Here is a 24663-nt window from a genome sequence, read left to right on the forward strand (position 1 = left end):
CGATTTTACCTCTCTCGGTATTCGAACTCACGTAAAGGGTGTATAATTGCACATTTACATAGCAATTGCGTCTGTGTGAGTGTATGTATGCCTATGCGCATTAATTCGTGTCTGTGTAAGCATTTTCGCAGTCAACCAAACAGCAACATCAACAACAGCCGCGGGCAGCGCTTGAGCAGCGCTGCAGCAGCGCTGCATCAGCAAATATATTTATGGCTATAACTTCTTGTTAAATCGGTCTATCATAATGAAATTTGGCATACGGACATATAATAACTAACTGGGGGTATTTCCAAAATTTTAGTTCGAAATTCCAAGAATTACGGGAGTTACGATTTGCGGGGTAGAGGGGGGAGGGAGGGGAATTCCAAAATATACATTTTCTGCGTATTCACATAAGGCATCTGGGACTAAAATTTGGTGTTCCTAGGTCTTATAGTCTCCGAGATATAGGCGATTATACGAATGGAAAATCGGGAAAACCCCCATAGGGGGGAAGTGGGGGGGAAAATCAAAAAAATAAAACAAACTCGTATAGAATACACACATAACGCATCTTCGTGCAAAATTTGGTGTCTCTATCTCTTATAGTCTCTGAGATCCAGGTGTTCATACGGACGGACAGACGGACAGACGGACAGACGGACAGACAGACAGACAGGGCTAGATCGACTCGTCTCGTCATGCTGATCAAGAATATATATACTTTGTGGGGTCTGCCACGCCTCCTTCTGCCTGTTACATTTTTCAGCTCCCGCAAACCTAATATACTCTTGTACATTTCATGTACAGAGTATAAAAAGCCAATTTGCGCATAATACGTTGAACGTGAGCAAAAATTTAACATAGAATTGCACGCATGCATACACACACATATACATGCATACATATACTTATATATGTTTAGTATGTATGTACATACATCTGCATAAGTACGATGTGCAGATATATTTGTATGTTGTGAGTGCTCGCGTCTTGGCCAACAAATATCTACGCATGCGCAAATGGCCATAAATGCAAATGACTCGTCGTGGGCTCGCCTGATGGTTCATTAAAAAAACATTGCTGCGGATCGCACACCCGCAAAATTAATGACCTAATTTTTGAACGTTATGCAAATGCTTGAATTCAAACTGCGAATTTCAATGTTCAGAACCTTGCGTTTTCCAACACTAGCCGAATAGATGGCAAGCACTGCAGGCGCTTCCCCAAGAATTTCACATTTCATAACACTGGCTTGCTTGCGGACACATGTACATTTGTGACGGTGCGTAGTTCATCTTGGAAAATGCCTCGAAAAGTGAAGAAACCAGCGTTTAAAGTGGGCGACTTTGTCTTCGCCAAGCTGCATGGCTATCGTGCCTGGCCAGCACGTATTGTCACGATCATCGGGCGATTTTTCGTCGTGTACTTCTACGGCACCTACGACAGAGCACGTGTTACACGCCATCAACTCTATTTGTACGAGAAGAGTTACAAGCGTTTCGCATCAGCATCACATCTTAAAAATGCAATCTTCAAACACGCCATGCTGCACATCCAGGACGCACTGACTCATCCCGATGAGGACATCGGCTACGAGCAAATGCTGGCAGAGTATGCTCACCAGTCAGAATCAGATGAATCTGATATAGACATTGCGGTCAGTCATCTTACTGCAGATCCGAATGTAATTGTCGTTAATAATCTGGATGGCGCGATTATAGGTCGGACCATATACTAACACATCCCAAAACATAATTTATACACATATGTACATACATACACACACATATGTAAGCTTTAAAAAGTTTGTAAACAGCATTGCTTAAGCAAATAGCTAAAATTGTTCATAAAAAATAAAATTTTTGTTCTCTTGTTGGCTAAACTGGTCCGGTAGGGCGTGCAAGTGGGCGCGAGGGCTTTCAAGAATCATAAGTACATATATTTGTTGGTATTTCTTTCTATTACAGCCGATTGCTCAACGATCATGATTATGTTGATTTCTAATGCCCATTAATTGGTTGCCGGAGCAGCCAAGGCATCAAGAACATCTTTGTTGATATCGATAGCTGGCGTCTATCGGCATTTTTGGTATTTTTTAAAAATTCACTTGTTTTGTAGAAAGCAAGTTAGAAATGTAAAATTGTCCCTCCTTAGGATAGATCTTAAATAAAGAATAAGGATTTATTTATAAAAAATTATTGTATGATTTGTTTAAAGACGAAATGGTTGTGCCTTGCCCCATCTTTAATATTTGACATTTGTGGGAGACGCAGGCGTCTAATGTAAAACACGTGGTCGTGTGTGAGTGTGTGTGTGTGGCAGCATAATGGCGACTGCGTGACGCATTCGATGGATTGCTGACAGCGCAAAAGCTGCTTGGACTAAACATGTTGCTAATCGAACTACATTTTGGCACACGTATCAGCGATATACCGACCACCCCCGTGGCCGCCATTAAATGTCGTCGCATCATCAAATCAGCCTCCAGGCGAATGGCGAGGGCGTTGGTTGAGCTGCAGTGAAATCCTTGGGGGCGTCTTTAGAGAGAGAAGTTTTCATGCCTTTAGCTGGATTTGCGGGCTAGGCATAGTTTAGCTAAATGCCGTCGTAAAAAGCGTTGGGCTATAAAAATTTCGGTCTACTGCTTACTGATTCTCACCCTACTTTCAGAAGTGGTCCCCTAATTGGACAACAGTGGACGACAACAGGCGGCGAGAATTCGATTCGATTAACAAATTATCACCACCGAAGCGAATTAATCGTTGCGCAGCGGCCGGGTAGTTCCATAAAAAATATTTGGGTTAACAAGGAGGATGCTCCGAAGCTGTTGTTTGTGCTGTTCCTGACCGCAAATCAGATTCGCTAAGCCGGCAATGAGATTTGCCAGGCGACCGCATCAATTTGTTTTAATTCCGAACAAAAAGTTCGCTCCATACTTTCGGCACTCCGACAGCTTGCAGCAGCTGCAGTTTGTTGCAGCTTCAGCGAAAGCCAGGCTGGTTGCAGCTTCATCATCAGCATCATCATCATTATCAACAGCATCATCAACTGCCGCAGCTGTCGAGTTCGTCGTCTTTGGCCTGTGTTGCGGTCAACCGCGTCAGCCGTTGTTTGATAAGTCAGCTACTTATAGTATGTGTTTATAGCCAGATTGTTAATGAATTAAGTCAAATTTATAATATAAGTACAGGACGTCATGCTTCTGTTACTCTACCCTTTCAATGTGATATGATCATTCGGGCGTAATGGATGCTATATAAAAGAGAAAGCCAAGGTGGCAGCTTTAGCTGCGCTTTTGGAGTTAAATATGCAAAATGGATCTTGAAGACAAATAAACTTCTACGGAACCAGTACTTCAAGACGTTGAATTCGCGCAGAAAATCTGTTCGATTTTAATATAATCCTGTAATAACTATAAGAAGTATTTGGTAGTGTATATTTGTAACAAAGTTTTTTTTAGAGGGGCTGTTTATATCAAAACACAAACACCTTAATTTATAGTAATTCAGTAGTTCATATAAAAGATAAATTTGTTATATTCGATTAATCGATCTGATCAGTTTGTGTGGAAAGGTCGATCTTTAGTAAAACACGATCATATCCAGCTCTCACTTAATACCGGAATGGAATATAGTAAATATGTATGTTTTTTATTTTTTTGTTACACTGCTCGTATCCTCGGATTGACTATCAATATTAGATATTTATATTAAGAGCTTAAATGAATTGCTTTTCTCTTTATTTTGGTTAAAAGATAAATTTGTTATATTCGATTAATCGATCTGATCAGTTTGCGTGAAAAGGTCGATCTTTAGTAAAATATAGTCCCATCCAGTTCTCATTAAATACCGGAATGGAATATATGTATGGGGTATGTGTTTTGTTTTTTTTGTTACACTGCTCGTATCCTCGGACTGACTACCAACGAGGCGCAGTGCAGTAAAATGTCAAATTAATGTTACACCATGTCCAACAACTTTTGATGACATTTGACAATGTTGACTGGAAATTCCTGCAGGTGACGCAATTTCCTTGTAATTTGTTTGGCCGCACGTACGGGGCATGGTGTGGCATGCATAAACAACAACACCACTACTACCACCACCACCACAACTAGCCACCTCTAGTGTTAGCATCAGCAACGGCAGCAACAAAAACAAAGTGCGCCAAGGGACGTGCAGCGAGTGGTGCGCTGTGGTGGCGGTGGCGGTGGCAACAACAGCAGCTTGCTGGCCAACAAGGTGTCAATGTGTGGGCTTGTCGGACGCGAGACTCGGACATGTGCACACATTGCCCAAGGGCCATAAATTTACTTTGTTTATTTGTTACACTATGCCAAGCGCGCTGGACAGCGATGTCAGGTAAGCCCCAAACAGCCAACAGCCAGCAGCAACAACAATAACAAAGGCGAGCCAAATCGCCCAACGCCGTTTAACGGAAATTTGTTTAGGAAATCAAATTAAAATTCGCAAGTTATCGGAATGATGGGTGTGCATTTTTGGCCTTTCCGCAGGCCACTTACACACTCACAGCTAATTGGCAATGCTTTGGGGCCACAATTGGTGCATACTTGTATTTTTGCATTTTATTTGGCGACTTCATCGCCGACTGACGGCAGAGCTGTTGCGGTTGTTGTTGCTCTTGCCGACAAACAAAAGCATTCTCATTAAAATTCCCAAGCGTCAAATGAATATTTATTTCCTTTCAGAAACAACTGCATCAATCAAATTTTGCGCAACCGGCAATTAATAATTTTGAGCAGGGGTTGCGAAAAAAAAACCCATCAAAATTAAATTGACGTATCGTTAACACCCCAACGAATATCGTTTGGATTGGGAACTGCGCGTGGCTGAAGAATAGCCAATCAGCACTACACTGTGCAAAATCTAGAGTTTCTACGGACATATATGTCCGGGTTAAGAGGGGAAGGCAAGGTAGATATACTGATTCCATTCTCATTTTGAATAAGGTTTCTCGCATCCAATGTTTAACTGAATGACTTGAAGTTTTCTACTCTCATCACACTTGCTCCATAATTGCAATTTTATGTAGTGCAGTGTATACGACACCATATATGTGTAATTGGCCAATCAGCCACCCCTGGTTGCATGCATTATAGCCGGCCATTGTTGATTTGTGGCGCAGATGCCATTATTTTTAGTAGTTTATGATGAAGTGGTCGGTTGCAATCGGATAATCGTTTCGCACTTATAGCGAACTGACCTGTAAGAAAATCGTAGCTCTGCTGCGGAATGATAAATGCATATATAGTAGTACACAATTGATTGCCCTTTATGGTCGAAGTGATTTGAGCATTTGCTACAATTTTTAGCTGTCATGTAACATTCATGTTTATATCCAATTCAGAATTCCAAGCGCCCTTGCCACATGCGGCCGAATATAATATAGTCATGTATTCAAGAATTTTATGTTAGTAGGCTGCTGGGTCAGCAGGTGAAACTCGAAGCTGGCTCTTTACATAAATAATTTGATGTAAAACGCGTGTTAAATGGCTTGGTGTGTCAACAAAATATTAACAAATTGAATATGCAAAACACAGTCCACACAGTTTCGTTTGCAGTCGTGCGCTCAGTGGGTGGCATATTTGTTCGTTTTGTATCTAATGGATACTTGAGTGTTGGCTGACTTTGAACTTTAATTGATTTGTGCCATATGCTTTATGGCTTCAAAACTCATAACGCGCTAAACAGACAGATTTTCTTGCTCTTTCTGTTGCTTGCCACACATGGCCACATTCATAAACTAATTATGGTCGCGGTTTATTACGCGCGAAAATGGCAAATTAGCATAAAAGTTTGTAACATTAAAATTATATTTTGTTGCCTGCTCTTTTTTATTAGCGTTTTGTGACTAAATTGATTAATGAAGTTATTTATTAGTTTCGATTTCTTATGGAGAATTTTAACGACACGTTCGCATTATGGCGAGCATTTTGTTTTTCGATATTTGTTCGGCACTTGTTATACAATCTGTGCCGTATTTGGAGAGAAAGTGGTTTTTCCTAAGCCATCAAAATTTGCCCATAAACACAGGCAATGTATAATTTTGTTGTTCAGCCGCATTATCTGGAATTACTCCAAAGGCGTCGACGCCGTAATTCTCTTGCCATTTTCTGCCTTTTTATGGGCAATAAAATGTTGCACGATTTATCCGGTTAACGGCTTAGTTAGACAAAGAAGTGAAGAATTGACGAATTTATAATTGGCGGTGTCTTCTTTAGAGCGTGTTGTGAATCAAATACCAGTATGTATAATAAACAATATTCTTTCAAATTCCCTAATACTTAATCTTGCTCAAATATCTATAGAAGCAAAGGAATGATTCTAAATTTTTTTGAACGCAAAAAATAAAAATGATTTGGAAAATGTCAAATCTCTGCCCAAATATTTCAATGCCTAAATTAAAACGGCTTTTTGTACGAAGTAGGCCAGTTGCACCCAAAAACAAATAAACATACAACATTAAACAATACCTGTAATACAATAAGCTCTTGAAACACATATACAATTTAATAAGTTAAATGGAGTACGCAGAACTTTATGGTCTTTCTACACTTGAGCCTGTGATCGAAATGTGGGAGGAAGAGGCTCAGGCCGAATCTGAATACAATGCGGAAGAACAAAGAATAAATCGCGAAAATGCTTTAGATCGCTCGGATTGGCATCAGGGTTTACTTAAGGATAAGGTCACTATTTTAGCGTTCAGCAAGGTCATTTCAAATTACAAGCATTATTTTGCGGGCAAGGTGAGTAGAATTGTTACACTTTTTTCAACCGAACCTCTTGTGCAGCCTCTTCTATTCTCTAGACTGTGCTTGATGTAGGTTGTGGGATCGGTATTCTCTCACTTTTCGCTGCGGAAGCGGGCGCAGCCAGGGTCATTGGCATCGAAGGTAGATCTAGGCTAGCCGATTTAGCCAAAGGAGCTATATTCGAGAATCAGTGCGAAGAAGTTGTTGAGGTTGTCAAGCATGCGTCTGATCAGATGACAGTGCTTGGTGGTATTGAAAAGTTTGACATAATCATCTCCGATTGGATGGGGTAAGAGGCATCTTTAACATCACCAAACTAATTGGCTCACTTCGGTTTGCACACAGGCAGGCCCTGTTCTCGAACTCCTTGTTCCATAATGTTCTCCGTGCCCGCGACAAGTGGTTGAAAAACGGGGGCGTCATCCTGCCGAATGTGGCCAATTTGTATATAGCTGGCATAACAGATGACGGCCATCACGAACACTGTGTGAATTTCTGGAATGATGTACAGGGCTTCGATATGAGCTGTATTGGCGGAACTGTTTTAAAGAGCCCAACTATTGATTCCGTGTCGATGCCACAAGTACTTACCAACGCCTGTATTGTATACTCCGTGAACTTGCAGAGTGCAACCAATAGTCCCAGGAAAATAAGATCGGACTTTAAGCTTCAGGCACAGCGTACGGGTACTATCGACGCCTTCGTCGTATACTTTGACGTCTTCTTTATGGTCAGCCGCCTGGAGGCACCTGTGTCTATCTCCACTTCCCCACAATCGCCTCGGACGCATTGGAGACAAACCATTCTTCCGTTGGACGCGGGTTTGCATGTTCAACCCAGTCAGTTCGTGCAGGGCTCCTTCGGCATGATGCCCAGCAAGCGGGATGCCAATATCTCCGATTTTGAGCTTACTATATTGTCTGAGGGTTCGGGTCGCCAAGTAGAGACGTATAAAAAGTTCTATAACAACCAGAAGGCCCAAAAATGAGTGCCACCTTATTGTTGATGACGATTCAGGGCCATAAACAAATGCTGGCTTTATTGGCTGTGATGAAATGTGCTTTAAGCACACACCAATCCGATTTTACGAGTATATACCAAATTGCCGGCGGCTCTTAAAGCCGTCGAAAAAAAAAAGAAAAATTGTGTAGAAAGTCAACGGTATGGATTGTTAACGACTTTCTTAACAAATTACAATAATTTTAGTGACAATGACGCGTATCTCTGCCTGTAACCTAATGATACGCGTTTTAGGGATGGTATGAGACGTGTGTTTGTTCGTGACACGATCTGGGAGAATGGCTTATACATAGTCTGTTTATTTTGATATTCAAAATGCACTGTAATTTATATATATTTTGTTAATGTTGTAACTTGCTTTTTGCAGGAGAAATTCTACTTCAAAAGTGGTACTCAAAATTGTGGCTAACTATTAATAAAAATAAAGCTGCCAACATTTTTTTTCCACTATGAGTTGATAAAAGACAACTTATAATTATAATAATAATTCTTTTTCAGATATTTATACTTCAAGTGAGCTGTTTTCTCAAGCTTTTCACTTAAAATGACCAATGCACTTTTGTCGAGAATTTCAACAGATTTTGAGGTACTATGTAATATGGATTCCGAATTTAGTTCCTTATGGGTTAAGGCAAGCTAACAATATTAGAATATTTTTAAGAAATAGCTTCTACCTCTAACAATTCAAAGAACAAATTAACACTCGTACACATCGAACTATACAAATTGTTTGGATCTTATATGTTCTGCGCTCTCTAATTAATTGATAGCCTATATATAAATTTGTGAAAGCGAACGCCAAATGCCGCACAATGGATGCCTTTTAAAATAGTTTTATAGCTCTATTTACTTTGTGTTGGCCACGTTGTGGACGCACCTTGAGGGTCATCTACGAGCTGGCATTTGTATTTGTGCATACACGCCTTTTGTTAATGGCCGTTTTTAAAAAGCCATAAAATTGATTTATAAGTTCATGAAATTAATATGCGCACCATTATTGGACATGATTATAAAATATTGGATATCTAGCGCACAAAAGCCCATCAAATGAGCCAAAGGCGTTCAACAACAAACTACACACAATAAACAGAGGAGATCTTTGAATTTGGTCAACACACTTGTTGCGACACCCTGCGGCGCACATTAACAAAATTCTAAACAAAGGCCAACACCAACACCTAGCCAGGCTGACGACAACAGTATGGTACCACGAACATATCAATTTATGCCGCGACTTTTGGCCGAGATGTTGTTGTTGTTTTTCTTGCTGGCATATTTCGAGTATCAAATTGCTGGCATTTATCAAGAGCACAAGTCCCTGAGCCTGTGGAAGGCCGAACTATTATAAATTAAAGGCTCGTTAGACAGCCTAGCCTTGAGTATAGGTCCAGTTTCTTGTTATCAACGAAGATAACTCTCTATGCTTGCGCTCCATTGGGATTTCGGCCCTAAGCCGACTCATAACTAATTGTTGTTTAACAATCTTGTTGCTTCGGACACATTGATAAAGTGCCGAACTGTGGGGCACATTTGGGACTAGTGTGAGAACTCTCGCCAGTTAAATAAAGTCGTGGATGATTACATTATCATCAGCCTGCATTGTGATCACTTGGATACATACATACATATATACATATATCAAACATAATTAGGCGCACAATTAGCGCGGCGGAAAACAAAATAGCCGCTTTGATTTATGATGTCTTTAAACGTATTTGGAGGCATTGATGTTGATCCTGCCGATACGGGATCGTGGAGAGTATATAGCAAAATTGTACACACATGTTTAGCATATCTTATGATGAGACTATTTGAATTTTTTCCAGAAAATTATCTACACAATTTTTTATTTAATTAAAAATATAAAAGGCACTTTAGAAAATATTCCACAAATTACTTTCAGCGTTTTACTTTCTTGCCTAAGAAGTCACAGCTGGGTGAAGACCAGCAACTGCTTAACCTATAGAGAATAATATAACAAGTTTTTCTGGATTGTTTGGTAATAATTCGAATCTTAGCTACTTGAAACTACACTTCACTTATGGAATTCCCGGTATCATGCTTTTACAATATATCGATTTTCTGGTCCCTAAAGTCGACCACAGATAGCGATTCGATTTCGATTTTTTTTTGTATTTTCTCTAAAATAAAATTGATTAGTCATTAAAAGAACAAAATTAAATTTTGTAATTTTTGAAGAGTTTATAATTATAAACAAGAGTACTTTGCTAATAACTTTGCGATAGATATACATTTTTGGATCACCACAGCTGCTTTCTAATAGGGAAACTATCAATCGATACTATCAAGTATTCATTAAATTAGAGATGAGCGATAAGACAAACTTTCTAAGTTGCATTTTATAGTCACTAATCACATCAGTAACAAATATTAGGATGAAAATCACTATCATCCGGTTGAGCTTAATGATTAAATGATTCATAACTTTGACATTCTTGAATTTTGAATCTTAAATTTCTTCAGCAATATTTTTTCTTATGATTATTTAATTTGATCAAGTTTATCTTTATATCTTAATTATTGTGTGCAGAGTATGTTAAATAAACAATTTACACACGTAGTCGCAGTCACAGTCAATATTAATCACAGACAGTTTGATGTCCCCAAATCACAAATTTCTACGAGTACTTCAAAGGTCAGAGTTAAAAGTTTGCAGTCACTGACGAGCATTTTTTTATTGTGTTTTTGATTACCTAATTTTTTGGCCATTCCCAACAAGTCAAATAGGGTTATGGCACAAGCTCTCACTACCACTTCCTTCTGCGATTCATGTAAGCTCGATACAAGGTTATTGAATGAGCATTATTGTGTTGCCTTTATAAAAAAAAATGTGGGACTTTTCAGGAATAAGGTAAGCATTTGATTTACTTAATCCGAAAGTAACATTTGCATGCCCCGTTAAATCGCTGACAGGTTGTGTTGGATTTGGGCTGTCGGAGCGGTTATCTCACCATATATGCTATAGAATATGGCCAAGTGGAAAAGGTGTTCGTCTGGGGCGTGGGCGCCATGACTAATATGGCCAGCTATTTTGAAGCTTTACTGGGAAAGGAGAAGGAAAAACGTATACTGCAGCTTGAAGGAGCCTTAGACGACATCATATTGCCTGGAGGTCATCCAAGGGTTGATATCATCTTGTCTGAGTGGATAGGGTAAGTTGTATTATTGAAATAGCTGTGCAATATTCAAAATCGGGCAAGTCATGTTTGCAGAAGTTGCGTGTTTGGGGACTCGCTATTTAAGGAGCTTATCTACGCACGTGATAACTGGCTAGTCCCTGGTGGTATTATTATTCCGAATCTGGCTAATTTGTATATAGCGGGCATTTCCTACAATCCCATTCCTGCCAAATCCAACATTTCACAAGTGGAGTTCTCGAATGAGGAACAGCATTGCACACTTCTGGAAGAACAGGTGAAGAAGGAGCAGTTAATGACTGAGGAGTTTTTGGTGAATTCTGTTAATATGCATACTGCAAAAGTTAGTGATATTGATTTCGAAGCGGAATTTAAATTGAAGCCACTGCGAGATGGACAATTCAATGCTTTCGCGGTCTTCTACAATGTCGGTTTTATTGATGCAAATGGCAGAACGGACATCCTATTCTCTACTTCGCCAAAAGCGATCAAAACAAATATGGAGCAGGTCATACTCTTAACGGAGAAAACTGAGATCAAGAGAAAGATGACGATTACTGGCTACTTTGGAATCAAACCAAATGAAATGGAATATAGAGGTGTGGAGTTATCGGTTCGCCTTTCTGATGGCGAGGATAAAGCAGATGACGATGTCGAGATAATAGAGCAAGAGGGGAACGAGAACGATGTAATAGTTTTGGATGAGGATGATGATGATGATGATGATGACTGATGATGATCAATAAAATAAAACACAAGGCTGCCTTGCGATTCATGACGATATTTAGGCGTTGTTTGGCAGTTCGTTTGAAAAATGAATACGAGCTGATTCTTTGAGGTGCCACCGCTAAGGGTTAAGAGGCTGAGCGGCCGCTCGATTACTGTGCATGGGCATTGGTATTGGCATTGGGATCGATCTTCCATTCGTTCGTTGGTTCGTCGCAAATCAAAATTTATGGCCTTGCTGCATCAATTAGGGTAGCGACTCGACTGCCTTCCGCTCCTGCACAAAACAATGGTCAGTTTTTTTCGTCTGGTCTGGTCTGGTCTCAGTGGTTAACTTTTGACGTCGTTGGTACAACAACGATTTAAAATGATGTCGCGCATAATTCACTGATCGAATCCAACGACCAGGCTTCAGCGCTGCGCCAGACTGTGCGTCGTGATCGTGCTTGGGGTTTTGGGATCTGTACGACGACTTGCTGCCCTCGTTTACAGTTACAGTTCTTTTGTTCTGATCATAACCAAGATCGCCGATCGCACTTAGTTTACGCTCCATACAAGGCACCAGGGCCAGGGTAGACGTAGTGCAATGCCATGTCAGGCTGCTGCTGCTGCCCTCATCACTGGACACACAAATTTCGCTCTTTAAATAATGTCACTCGTGTCGTCGTCCTCCTTGATGTCCGATCTGTTGAGCCCCGTCTTGTTTGCGGTTGTGGTTGCTGATCGTTCACATGTTTAAGTGACATTTCGTCGGCTGGTTGTGGACGTGGGTCCGTGATGGATTAGCATCATTTTGCCGGGAGGATAATGTGTCGTCTGCAATGATTTTTGTTGACATGTTTTTTGTTTTCTCTCTCTTTTTATTTTTGTTTTTGTATTTGTTTTTTTTTGAATGTGCAACTTTTTGCTCGCTTATCTGTCGTCTGAGGGTCTGCTTTCTGGCTTTCTGGGAAATAATTATGCTACTTTTGTGCAAAAATAACAGCATTTTTGTACAAATTGCATAAAAATTTAAATTGCGTTCGGGATTTTCGCTTATTCTTCTTATTTGTGTTGTTGCCTTCGTTGAAAACGTAGAAAATTGCTTAATAATGAAATGCCAACGGATTAAGCGCAATTTCTGCGGCATGCGGCGGCTGCGATTACGTCTTAAGGTCTTCAAATTTTGCTTGCTTTCTGGCCACAAAAAAAAAAACATGTACATTTCACCATCACCGACACTTTTTACACCTACCAGCAATCTCATAACTGCGATTTTTTTTTACTATTCTAGCATTCGCACGCACGCACGCATACTCTATCCCCCCTCTTATACATACTACTCTCCGTTCACAAGTTTTACAGAACTGGGGCCTTGCAGCGTTTTCATTAAATTCGCTTAATAGCGCAATATAATTTAAACAAGTAGTAACATAAAATAAAACTCAGCCACGCATTGAGAAGAAGGCAAATGACTGTGCATGGCCAAGTGGAGGACGAAACGGAGCAAAGGCAATTCGAGTGGAGTGGAGGCCTCTTGGGCCGCTGCTGGCTGGGCTGGTCCGGCTCCAAGTTATGGCGCATGGGCGAGACGTGCGGTTCGCCAATGCAATAAGTTCGCTTAACGAGGGTTTAATTTATGATTTGTTATGTTTCCGGTTCATGTTCTTGTTGCCGATGCAGAAAATTATTGGCCATAAAGCTAAGGTGTGGATTATAGTTGGTAGTTTAGGTCTGGCACGCAGCAGCCAAGCTGGCAGCAGTTGTGGTTCAGGCCAGTTCAGTTCAGTCCAGTCCAGACATGAAAGTATCGATTGTTCGAAATCAAAAACTCAACCACAGTAGAAAACATTTGAAGATCACGACAGTTTGCACCATTGGGCTGAAGGACTTTGTAGCCTATGGCAATGCCAGAAGAACGGGTTTTCCGGATGGGTATTTAAGTTTGCAAACTGTATCGATAAAATGTTCGAATAAGCCATTTCAGAATTTCCCAGTATCTGTGCATTTAAAATTTATGTCCAACAGTGGAAATTAGATAATAAAAAAATTTATATAAATAAACGTCTTTTATTAAAATTAAAAATGAATTCATTTGACTGACAATGTTCATTTTTGTTGATTCCAAGTGGGAAACCCCATTCAATTGTTATCTGAATACCATTAAATGAATTCCTGGTAAAGATGAATTAAAGCAATAAAATTAAACAAACATAAGCGTTAAGGCATTCATAAATAATTCTTAATGTTCCCATTCCACACTTTTCAAATCGCTGCTATCTATGCGTTGCTTTTTTGAATGACAATCGAATACTTTGTTGCTCTGCAACACGGACAGTGTGCGAAAACAAATAATGAACGAGACGAAGAAGAGAACTGTGGTTATTAAATTTCTGGTTTTTCTAAACTATTATAATTGAGCTTTTAATATACAAACGTGCATGTTGGGCAGCAAATAAGTACGATCTCAAAAAAGTAAAATGAAATGAAATCTTATTAATCGCTTAACTAATAGACAGTTTTGTCTTTGCGCCTAATACTCCTTAATCCTTTCACGCTTACTGAGCATTTGTATGGCATGAGCGGTACGAGAGCGACCAACAAGTATCCAACAAGGTCTCAGCAAATAAGCAATAATGGCAGCGAAGAACTAACGAAGAACGAGGAGCGACGTACGTCGCATTGCGTTGAAAATCGATTTGTTTGGGTTGCGCCTGCGCAAACAACACAGCCCATGGATAAGAACGGATAAGAGAATAAGCAAAGACACACTGGGAGGACGACCACGATGACGCTGACGTCCAGCACAGTAGAGGGAAAAATGGTGCAAGCAACGCCAACGAGTATCTGGTGGAACATAAATTACGCGACTAACAAGCAGCGCCCCGTGCAGCCACTCCGCGACGCATCACGGCTCAACTTGGCCGAGAGGCTTAAAAAAGATACAAAACTTGGCGTACTTGGGAACGGGCCTGTGTGCCTCTGCATGGTAAAGTGAGTTGCACAAAATTATAAATGAAAGCGGGTGTTGGTGCTGTCGCTGTTGAAGTTGCTGTTGCCACAGCATAGGGATAGCATAAGGACAGGTACAGGACAGCAGAGCAGGCAGACGTTCACGTCCACGATTAGGTGCAGCAATTTGGTGTGCCTTCAATCGCTCCACTGGCTGCTGAGCCACTGCACAGTGTAATACTTTGGATAACTGACGCAATAAAACTCGTCTAACTAGAGTTCTTTAGCTGGACATCGAACTAGGTGGCAGGCAAGCTTAAAGCTATTCTTCATTTTGGGTGAAGTATCTCTCAGCTTTGTAATATTGCTGACCCAATCTTTATCCCTTTTGCTCTCCTGTATATTTGCAAGATGGGATAAAGCACATGAAACATCTTTGATTACATAGTGCTTATATGGCCAATAAATATTAAATACACCTCATTCTGTTGTTTCTGGAACCAATCTACCGTGTAAAAACAGAATTAGGTGTGTAATACTATCATCAGTAGGACAGAATAACTATGTTTGGGCATATAGCCTCGTAAGATGTAGAGTCCGATCTTACGAGGCCTTTAGTATCTATATGTATTACGATTTCTTTTACTCCATTTCACAAAACTGTCAGTTTTTGCCAGGTTAATATTTTTTTTAGTAAGTAATTTCGTTTGATGACAACAGCTGATCTTATTGAATTTTTTCGCAGCCAACTTTACTCTTAACCGTTTTACCGTTATATATTATAACAGTTGATATAGTAAGGCTTTCAATACAATAGCGTGTTTGACGACCTGTTGGGATCAATAGCTAATAAAAATTGTTTTTGGCCGGGAGAAGGAATCGTTCGGCCTGTTTGTAGACTTTACTCGCTCTGCCTCTTTCCACTATCAGGACTAAACAATGGAACAACCTTATAAATGATGTTATAAATTCTGTTTTGCAGCATTTCCTAACCATAGAATGACTTGAAAACATCTTAAGACAGTCGATTCAATGTTCAAATTCCATACTTGAAAACCAACAGGAATTTTACTAGTAATGACCATTTTTATTGCCCACTGTATAGTGTTTTAGTATTAACAGCAAATATTAAATAATATCAATTATTCTGCAATGGTAAGTAAAATAAAATTTGTTCACAAGTTTGCCAAAGTAGGACACTGTGGCTAGCCTTGCGCAGTTTGTCGGACCTGTGATTGAGACCGAGGCAGTGCTCGAAACGAAGTTAAAAATCAAATTAGCGAATGTGTTGAAAATTAAAAACAAATTCACGGATAAATTGCATCTGCCAGATACGCAATTATTATGAGGGCAGACAGCTGGGAGCGGGGGGAGCACCAAAAGCCAAAAGACTTATGGACTTGAACTGTTGCAGCTCGCTGTTTCTCGTGATGTTGTGAAGCTGAAGCTTTGTCTGTCTGTCTGTCTGGCTGTTTCTGTGGCTGCTGCTGATGCTGTAGTTGCTGTTGTTGTTGTTGTTGTTGCAGCTCCTTTTGTGTCTGTGTGCCCTCGAGGTGTTGCAATTTGACGTTTTTTACGCGCGTTTTTTATTCCATGAAATCCACAAGCACTGCGCTATGCTCTGCTCGTGGAGCCGCTCAGCCGCTGAGCCGCACGCAGTGTGCAAATACTTGGCCTTAAATGGTTTTTGGCGAAAAACATGTCGAATTAACACGCTCACTTGTGCTTGTATCTGCCTGTTCCAGGCAGCTGTGCCAAGGAGGGGGGCCCTCCCAACAAAAAAAGAGAGCAGACAGGATAAGAGGAAGCCTGATAGTGTGTGTGTGTGTGTATTTAAATGCTGGCAAATTAGCCAAAATTTTAGCGCAGCCTCGCAGTCAAACATAGGTTGCGCGCAATTTGCATTCTGCGGCCGGAGTGAGACATATAATTATGGCCGATCTGTCCACCGTAGGATTGTGTGTGGGTATATGTTTCCAACTGGCGCCGTCGTCTACTCACACAACAACAACCGGCAAATAAATCGTGCTGCTGCTGTTGAACTTTTTATGCCCCAGAGTGCAAAACGAATGGCAGTGCCAAACTCACAATGCTGGCAACTTGAGCAACGCCCCTTCCACGATGCCAGTGTCCTTTTTGCTTTCCCTATATACTTGTACATACATACATACTTACACACACGTACACATATACAAGTAAATACATATATGTTGGTATCTTGTACCTGCTGCCGTTGCCAAGTTCTTGAGGCAGAACCGGGCCAGCGCCGTAAAAAGGGCGCAAATTTTATGAGCGCATCGTTTAACAAATGAATTTACAACCGTGCAACGCCCAAATGTCTGGCGTTCAAATTCAAATTCTCAGATATGGCAGTCGACTCAGGCAGAGGAGAGCGCAGAAAGCGCTGAATCTTGGCTAACTTTTGCAACCTTGTGAGTTACGTGGCACGGAGGCGTATGCGCTATATGAAATATGTTTGGCATTTGGCCAAATGATTTAAAACAAATAGCCAAGCAATATTTTCGACTTTTTTTTTTTTTGCCATGCCCTATATGGGTATCTCTGTGTATGTGTGTGTTTGCCGTTACAAGCAACATTAACGCTTTCATTAGCCCAGTTTCGCATAATTTCGCCAATGCCGGTGCCGCCCTTTTATCGACTCCAATTCGGTGCTCATAAATTGAAGAGATCGTCGTGTCCAGAGTCGGGAGCACCGCGTTGCTGCACTCGTTAAGTGCACTTTAATGATCATCGGCTGCAGTGGTGCGTGCGTGAGCGCCAAAGGGCCAACATTTTTGGTTAAATTACCTCGGCCTGTCAATAAGTTTTTATGATTCCAATGCAACGGGGGAAAGCTTCAGTCGTCAGTGCCTGCCGTTAAGGGGCCCAAATTATATTGCGCCATTACCGACACGATTCCAAATGAGCGGCTCATAAAGTTGTACTAATTTATCAATTTGCACACAGTACGCAAATATTCGGGCAACTGGAAGAGTTCCGCTTAGTTTGTGGATTATTCGCTTTGGGAGGATATGTGGAACAAGTCGAGTTTCAGATTAACAGACTTTTGCCAGACTTTTGACTATATAGAGGCAATTTTTCGCTTTTCTGAGAACTCATATTACCCACTTTCAACCATGTAAGTGTCGTTGTTGTGTAGATCTATTTCTCTTAAGGGCAGACATGCCCCAATAGCCCCGACGAAGGACAGCTTTGATGTCTTCAGATTATAGCGCAGTGGGATTACGAAGCCTAGGGATTTCGCTGGCACTTGTTTGTAGAAAAAGTTAACCAAAATGTCAAACTATTAACTTTCTTAAGCGGGTTTCAAAATGAAAAAAATGTAATAATGAAGTTCGATCTTTCAGAAATAGTACAACTTCATTTATTTCAATGATATTTTATATGATATAATATTTTAATAATATTTTATTTTATTTTACAAAAAAAAAAACTTGGATTTCATTTGTGTGAAAGAAAGAAGCAATTGAGACTTGTTCAGTTTTTCTTATATATTTTGACAAGGTCTGTTATCAAACCATTTTATTGATGCTTTAGGCTACCCCGTTTTGGTTTTTGAATATATTGCTCGATAAGTTACCCGCCGTTAACATCGGACACTTCGAAATCGTCGTTATTTTCTCTAATTTTATCCCTGTTCTAATTTTTAATGTCATCAATGCTGATTATCTCCCACATATGACATCAGCAATTAAACCTTACGAATAGCGCGACAATGTGGCGCGACAATTTAGTTCGATATCCTTACTTTTAAAAATGAACATGGACGCTGTACATACGCGAGTTAACTCTTCGAGGAACTACAGTATTTTTTCTAAATCCACGATGTTTTTTATTTCAAGTTTTGTATTGATGTAGCGCCTCTCTACTATTGCAGAAAGCAAGATTCTTTTTTAAGGATTTAAATGACGGTCGACTCATGATCACTGATCATCCTATGATATCTTGCGCAATTCAACACCATCAAATTATCATTCAGTCTGTTTCTTCCTTTAAATTAGAGAATTAGAATAGGATATACAAAAGTATGAGAGCGTATTGAAAGAGTTGTGGCTTCTCGCAACTAAAATACCTTTACCACTCCCGAAATCAAACTTTTTGGGACTGGTTTAAAACTTCAGTCAGAAGTAATTGTCCTGCAGGTATTGCCAATTTCTCACACATCAGCAACTATATTTCACACCTCCATCAAATACTCGCTATTTCGTATGCAAATAGCCCGGGGCTTACGAAAGGACCACAACTCAGCTGCCACATGCTCACATATCCATGAAACTTGTTAAGAGATCCTGCCATTCGCAGACACTTCAAACATATTGTTTGCTTAATAAATGACTTCCCATTGTCAGTGTAGTACGAGTATGAATGTCAAAAGGTCCCTTTTGACACTTTAAATTAAGAGCAGCGGTCAGACCGACAAGCCAAAGCGGCAAATGCGAGAACAACAAAAAACAAAGAAACTCGCACAACAAAACTATTTTCAAAATTGGCTGCTCATTTCCCAGTTTCGCAAAAATACAAAACCCAACCCTCAACGCATCCAACACACACACGATCATCATTTAAGTGTCATTAAGAGAGACAGAGAGAGCGAGGGAAAAAGAGAGAGAGGGAAACGGTCGAACAACTGTCAAGCGGTGACAGCAGCTGGCATCGGGAACACTTCAGGCTGTACGCGTGCATAGAATTGGCGCAGCTTGAGTCCACCTCGATCTTGGACTTGTTGGACTTCCCGACGACTGACTGCCAACTGCAGTTTTATTAGCTGCACCAATTTCCTAATGGACACAGTCCCGGTTGCCGCCCATAGCGCTTGATAGATGTGATGTTTAGCGCTTGCACCGCAGGGATGGAAAGTTGCGGAAAATCTCGGCTTTGTGTGGTTAAACGTTTTTTTAACTTTTCGTAGCATAAACTAATCGATGTGTATTTAGACGTCTCATATGTAGTATAAGGACCAAGAGGCTGCTCAGGACCCATCCTCTGGACCTCCCCTGGGACTAGCCGAATACTACAACCTCATCATAAATGAAATAAATTAATTGTCAAGTTTATTTAACCAATTTAATGATTGTCCACGATGGACAGTTTTAAATAAAACACTCTGCTAATACAAAAAAAAAGTAGTATAAGCCTTAGATCAATAAAGGTCTTACCATCTTATATTTAAGTATAGCTAGGTCATATAGAAATGTCAAAAAAAAAGGGATTGTAGGATATTTTTAATGTATTTTAGGTAGGTGTTGGAATTTTATTTATATTGGGATATGCAGGCTGCTCGCAAAAATCCATATACTATATTGTATTAATCTGAGAGTGTGTTTGTGCTAAGTATTTTGAAAGCTAATATTAGTATATATTTTATTATTAATATTTAATTAATATAATCTGAAAGTAACATTTGCGAAAACACTGCGTTAGACTTTAAGAAATAAAAAGATTATTTAAATGTTTATTAAGAAGGTGCAGTCTATAGCTCTGACAGTTTGTAAGAGAATGTCGTTCAGATGAACGGACTGATCATTAATGAAAGAGTGTGGGAGAAGTACCTAAAGTTTGAATACACGTTTTAATTGATGTTGAAACTGCGCAGAGTTTTGGAAAAATATCTGAATTTGGTAAAATGCATTTCTTTTAAAATGTGTGCACTGAAAAGAAGACTTAATAGGGGTAGAGCTATCTGTTAGCTACTGATATCTAGAGAAGTAGAATTAAGTGAAAACCATTATAAAGAATTGGAAAAAGGAAACGCGTTTAGTGTTGGAAAATGTATGGTAGATGGAGTTAGCTATCGGCAGCTGTAGAAGTAGCTATCTACTGGTAGCTAGAGAAGTAACTAGCTACTGAAAACTAACGAAGTAAGTGAATAAACAATTAACATTAGGGAGTAGATTTGATGAGGATAGAGCTAGCTAAAGATGAAAGATATTATGTACATATAGTTGTGCTAGCTATCTACTGGTAGCTAGAGAAGAAGCAAGCTAGCATCTCATTAAGAAAGAAAGTAGTGAACACAATGGTTTTGATTGCCAATCAATTTGTATTTGCTAAAGAGATGCAATTAGACATTATTTACCACATCCCTGGTGTATAGTAACAATGTGGGTATGACATGATGAAGTTGTTGCACTTGTTGTTGGCGGTTCATGTCTTTGGCTGGGCAATTTGTTTTGAAACCCGTTTGACGTGTTTGTCAATTAAAACCAAATTCGATTTATGTCGGCGCAAAATGGCTCGGTACAAGCAACATATGCAACGGCGTATCATTAACCACTTAGACTCGAGTGCAATAACTTTTAATCAACCAATAAATTTGAACGATTTATCAAATGCGAAACGCAGCTCAGCTCTGTTCAGCTCTGTTCAGCTCTGCTCAGCGCAGTGCAGACGAACAACAAAATCAAAATGTTTGCCAAATTGCCTCTAATAACCGCAATCGATCGTTATTTTTTGTAGTTATTAATACCGACCCCGATGCTCTGGGGATACGAAGTTGCAGTTGGAGTTGGTAACGCGTGTCTGCGTCTGCGTCTGCGCCGAGAAAGGCGCGGCAACGGCAGGAAACGGCTTCTCAGGTAGTTCACAAGTAACTGCAAATTGCTGCCGTCGATAAAACTCGAACTGCAGCGCGTCTTCAACGTCATCATCATCATCATCATCATCCACAACATCAGAGGCATGAATAGAGCAGGAGCAGCTCCAACTCGAGCAGCATCATCATTATCATCATCAACATCATCTTTTCCCGTGGTTGGGTGCGTCGTGCGGCTGCGCAATCGATCGCTGAATTTGCCTAATGGCGACGGCCACTCAACACAAACACCGAGCCGAGCCCGAGACTGCCTGGATCCATCACTCCTCAATCTTGGCCTGATTGACAGGGAACGCTGGCCGGGCCGAGGCCTTGGCTGCGATCACTGGTGCGTTGTTTACGCGCGCATTTAGCATGTTGTAAAAGTCTGATGGCGTCCATTATAATCAATTGCCCAGGCTCGTAAAACTAAATGATCCCGCAGGAGAATTAAGCGCCAATTACGCGCAGCGCAAAAAAAATATTGTATGCGGCCGTTGCCAATGGCGCTGCAGTCGCGAATATCCCATCCAGAGACTCAAATTTGGGCTAAAAAAAAAGAAACAAAAAGGAAAAAAACACGCTGACTGACTTAATTGCAGCATTTAAGTTGTCTTATTGATCATAATAACTCCATAATGGCGGAACATGTGCGTACAATATAATAATCAACGGCGAGCGAAAATTGCCGGACTCTCCGCTTAGCGATCAGCGATCAACGATCAACGGACATGGACTCAGTCCGGGGGAAGGTCGAGGAAGGGCTGCGCGTAAAAGTGGGGCAGGCAGAGATGCAGTTACTCCACTTATTATTGTTGTTGTTGTTGTAATGAGAGTGTGAAAGCAAACAAGCAGTAAAATTAAAGAGTACGCCATCCGCGCCCCTCAACCGCTCCTGAAATACTATTAACTTGTAATGGGAAATGAGTCGAACTCAAAACTCAACTCAATCAGTTTAATGACCTGCCAACTTGTAAGCTGCTATCGTTAACGGAATGAAGATCGTGCTTTAAGCCGAACCATGCCAAGAAGTGGCAGCAAGGTGCTGTTCAGCCTGGCCAGCTGCTCCAGAGACGCGATAAATGAAAGTTAATCAAGGGCAGGGCGATCATTGAGTTTCATTTAATGCGTTCGGATTAAACAGAATTTATAGAAATTAAATGTGGATTTGAAACAGCATGATTGCTTAACTTTAACGTACGTGTACATGGTGTCCTGGTCTTTATTATGCACTCTGTTCATTGATGAATTCACATCTGCTATGTCGCGTTATCGCATACTCTTTATCATATTCAACTACAAGATGATTTGCATGCAGTAGGCTATATTATAGGTTTGGTGAAGCGTTAAAATAATAGATCTTATATACGTAGTTTCTGCGTGAATTTATCAAAACCTATTTATCTTTTCTAAATAAATTATTAAATGCTGTAATAGTTAGAGAACAGTAAAGTTATTTCATTTTATATGTGGAATAGTTTAATCAGAATTAATAATGATCGATTAATGAATTTCATTTCCAGCCATACTTGTATTTGTTTTCAATTTTTACAATTCTACAATTTACAATTTTAAATGGCAAAGTTGCTTCGACATCCTCGAATATTTCTTCTACCGATATAATCAACACATTTATACTCCGAACAATTTGTCCGACATAAGAGTTATGCGTGCTTGGCGAATATCCTGGCTATGTCCGCTGCAAAAACTGCCTTATCAGTGGCTTACAATGCCATTCCCCAGTATGCTCTGCAATGCACAATTCCACTCTAAAGTCCACACATTGCGCATACTAAGTATTACATTGCTCGCTTCCCCCGATACGGCAACCAAACAAAACATTATAAATTAAGTCATTTAACATAATTTCGCTACCAAAACGCAGCAGCAGCAGTGGCCGAAGGACGTTGGACAGACAAGGCAACAGCTGCTAAACGAGGGGACAAAACGCATGTGCCAAATGCAAAGCAAACCAAACCAAACCAAACCCAAGAGAGAGCGAGAGCGTTCCACTCCACGCACACATGATCCGAGAATGGCACACAAGTCGGCCAATATGGGCACAATGGAGCGTGTGGGTGCAATCAACAACTGAAATTGTCAGGCATTATAGCGTATTCGAGTAATTTACGGCGCTGACGTTGCGCAGTCGCAATAAACGAGCACTGAATAGCGCAACTAATTTTCAAAGGAAGCCAAACAAAAACGGCAATATAAACGATGTCCACTTAGCCGCACAAAAGACGCTCATAGAGACAACAACAATGGGAGCAGAGGAGGGCAGGGGTCGCAACAAAAGGACGCAAGCGGCACGGTAGGCGTTACAAATGTTGAGCAGAAGTAAACATAATACACTGAGAAACAAATAATTGGGTAATATGTATAATGCGATACTTACTATAGATATAAGTAGTGGCAGTGTTTTGTTATGTGATCATACTATAGATAGAGGCAGTGATTTACACAATAAGTTGTCGAAGCATTTCATAAATATAGTGTTACGGATGCTTCTACCAAAAGCAATAAGAATTGTCAAAAAATTTACAAAAATATTGCTTCTCTTAGAAGAAACTTCTTTGGGAAAACATTTTCAAATTCTCCTTTTAAGACAAATTTGTGTTCAAACTATTTGCATGCCTGATCGTAGCCTTAGAGTCGTGATCTACAACATATTTTCCTATATGTTTCCTTTTTCTTAATCGGTTTCTTTTTTTTTATCATATTTTCCTTTCTTTAGTCCATTTGGTTTTAAGCATAATTCATAATCATAAGAAAATAACATTAGTGGAACAAAATTGTATTTTCAACTAAACTTGTTGACATTATTCCTTCGCAACTTTTTGTAAACAATAGAAGAGTCTCTGCATAGAACAATTAATTTATTTACTCTGTTCCTTTTTTGATTACATATGTACATCATTTTAAAAATCAACAGAGACCTCGACATAGCTGCCATAAATACTTATTAAATTGAAAACTGAAACATTTCGAACGCCTAATAAATAAATAAAGTCTCAGCTTTTGGAACAGTTGGCCTTTGAGGTAGATGAACCGTATTTGATCGAAGAGAAGGCCAAGAACTGTGACAAGAAATCCAAAGGTATGGATCTGCATTCTGAAGAACTATACTATGAGGTAGATGAACTTCAGTTGTTTGAAGAGATCCCAGAGGACGGTAAGAATAGTAACAGGAAATCCGAAGGTGTAGCTCTGCATTTGGAAGAGTTAGCCTTTGAGGTAGATGAACCATATTTGATCGAAAAGCTCACGGGAGAGTGCAAGAACAGTGATAAGAAATCCAAAGGTATGGCATTGTATTCGGAAGAGTTGGCCTGTGACTTAAATGAAAATCAGTTGTTCGAAGAGTTCATGGAGGATGGAGAGAACTGTGACAAGAAATCCAAAAGTATGGCACTGGATTCGGATGAGTTGTACCATGAGGTAGATGAACCTGAGTTGTTCGAAGAGTTCATGGAGGA

At 40.1% G+C, this 24663-nt stretch overlaps 4 protein-coding genes across 4 annotated transcripts; 3 read left to right on the forward strand and 1 right to left on the reverse strand.

Annotated features, from left to right (window-relative positions):
- Window positions 1–1288: 1288 nt before the first annotated feature.
- On the forward strand, window positions 1289–1725 carry LOC115620980 (hepatoma-derived growth factor). The gene has a single exon (XM_030514499.1). It carries the CDS (start codon window positions 1289–1291, stop codon window positions 1721–1723), a length of 435 nt encoding a protein of 144 aa, XP_030370359.1. The 3' UTR covers window positions 1724–1725.
- Window positions 1726–3903: 2178 nt separating this feature from the next.
- LOC115620981 lies at window positions 3904–4059 on the reverse strand. The gene has a single exon (XM_030514500.1). It carries the CDS (start codon window positions 4057–4059, stop codon window positions 3904–3906), a length of 156 nt encoding a protein of 51 aa, XP_030370360.1.
- A 2437-nt stretch (window positions 4060–6496) lies between these two features.
- LOC115621638 (protein arginine N-methyltransferase 1) lies at window positions 6497–8176 on the forward strand. Its single transcript, XM_030515339.1, has 3 exons — window positions 6497–6751; window positions 6814–7046; window positions 7103–8176. Exons 1-3 carry the CDS (start codon window positions 6527–6529, stop codon window positions 7743–7745), a joined length of 1101 nt encoding a protein of 366 aa, XP_030371199.1. The 5' UTR covers window positions 6497–6526; the 3' UTR covers window positions 7746–8176.
- Window positions 8177–10432: 2256 nt separating this feature from the next.
- On the forward strand, window positions 10433–11718 carry LOC115621643 (protein arginine N-methyltransferase 1). Its single transcript, XM_030515343.1, has 3 exons — window positions 10433–10649; window positions 10712–10950; window positions 11011–11718. Exons 1-3 carry the CDS (start codon window positions 10530–10532, stop codon window positions 11666–11668), a joined length of 1017 nt encoding a protein of 338 aa, XP_030371203.1. The 5' UTR covers window positions 10433–10529; the 3' UTR covers window positions 11669–11718.
- The last annotated feature ends 12945 nt before the right edge of the window (window positions 11719–24663 follow it).

The sequence above is a fragment of the Scaptodrosophila lebanonensis genome, unplaced genomic scaffold (genome assembly GCF_003285725.1).
Source record: "Scaptodrosophila lebanonensis strain 11010-0011.00,11010-0021.00 unplaced genomic scaffold, SlebRS2 tig00000024-arrow-pilon, whole genome shotgun sequence".
Taxonomy (NCBI): Eukaryota; Metazoa; Arthropoda; class Insecta; order Diptera; family Drosophilidae; genus Scaptodrosophila; species Scaptodrosophila lebanonensis.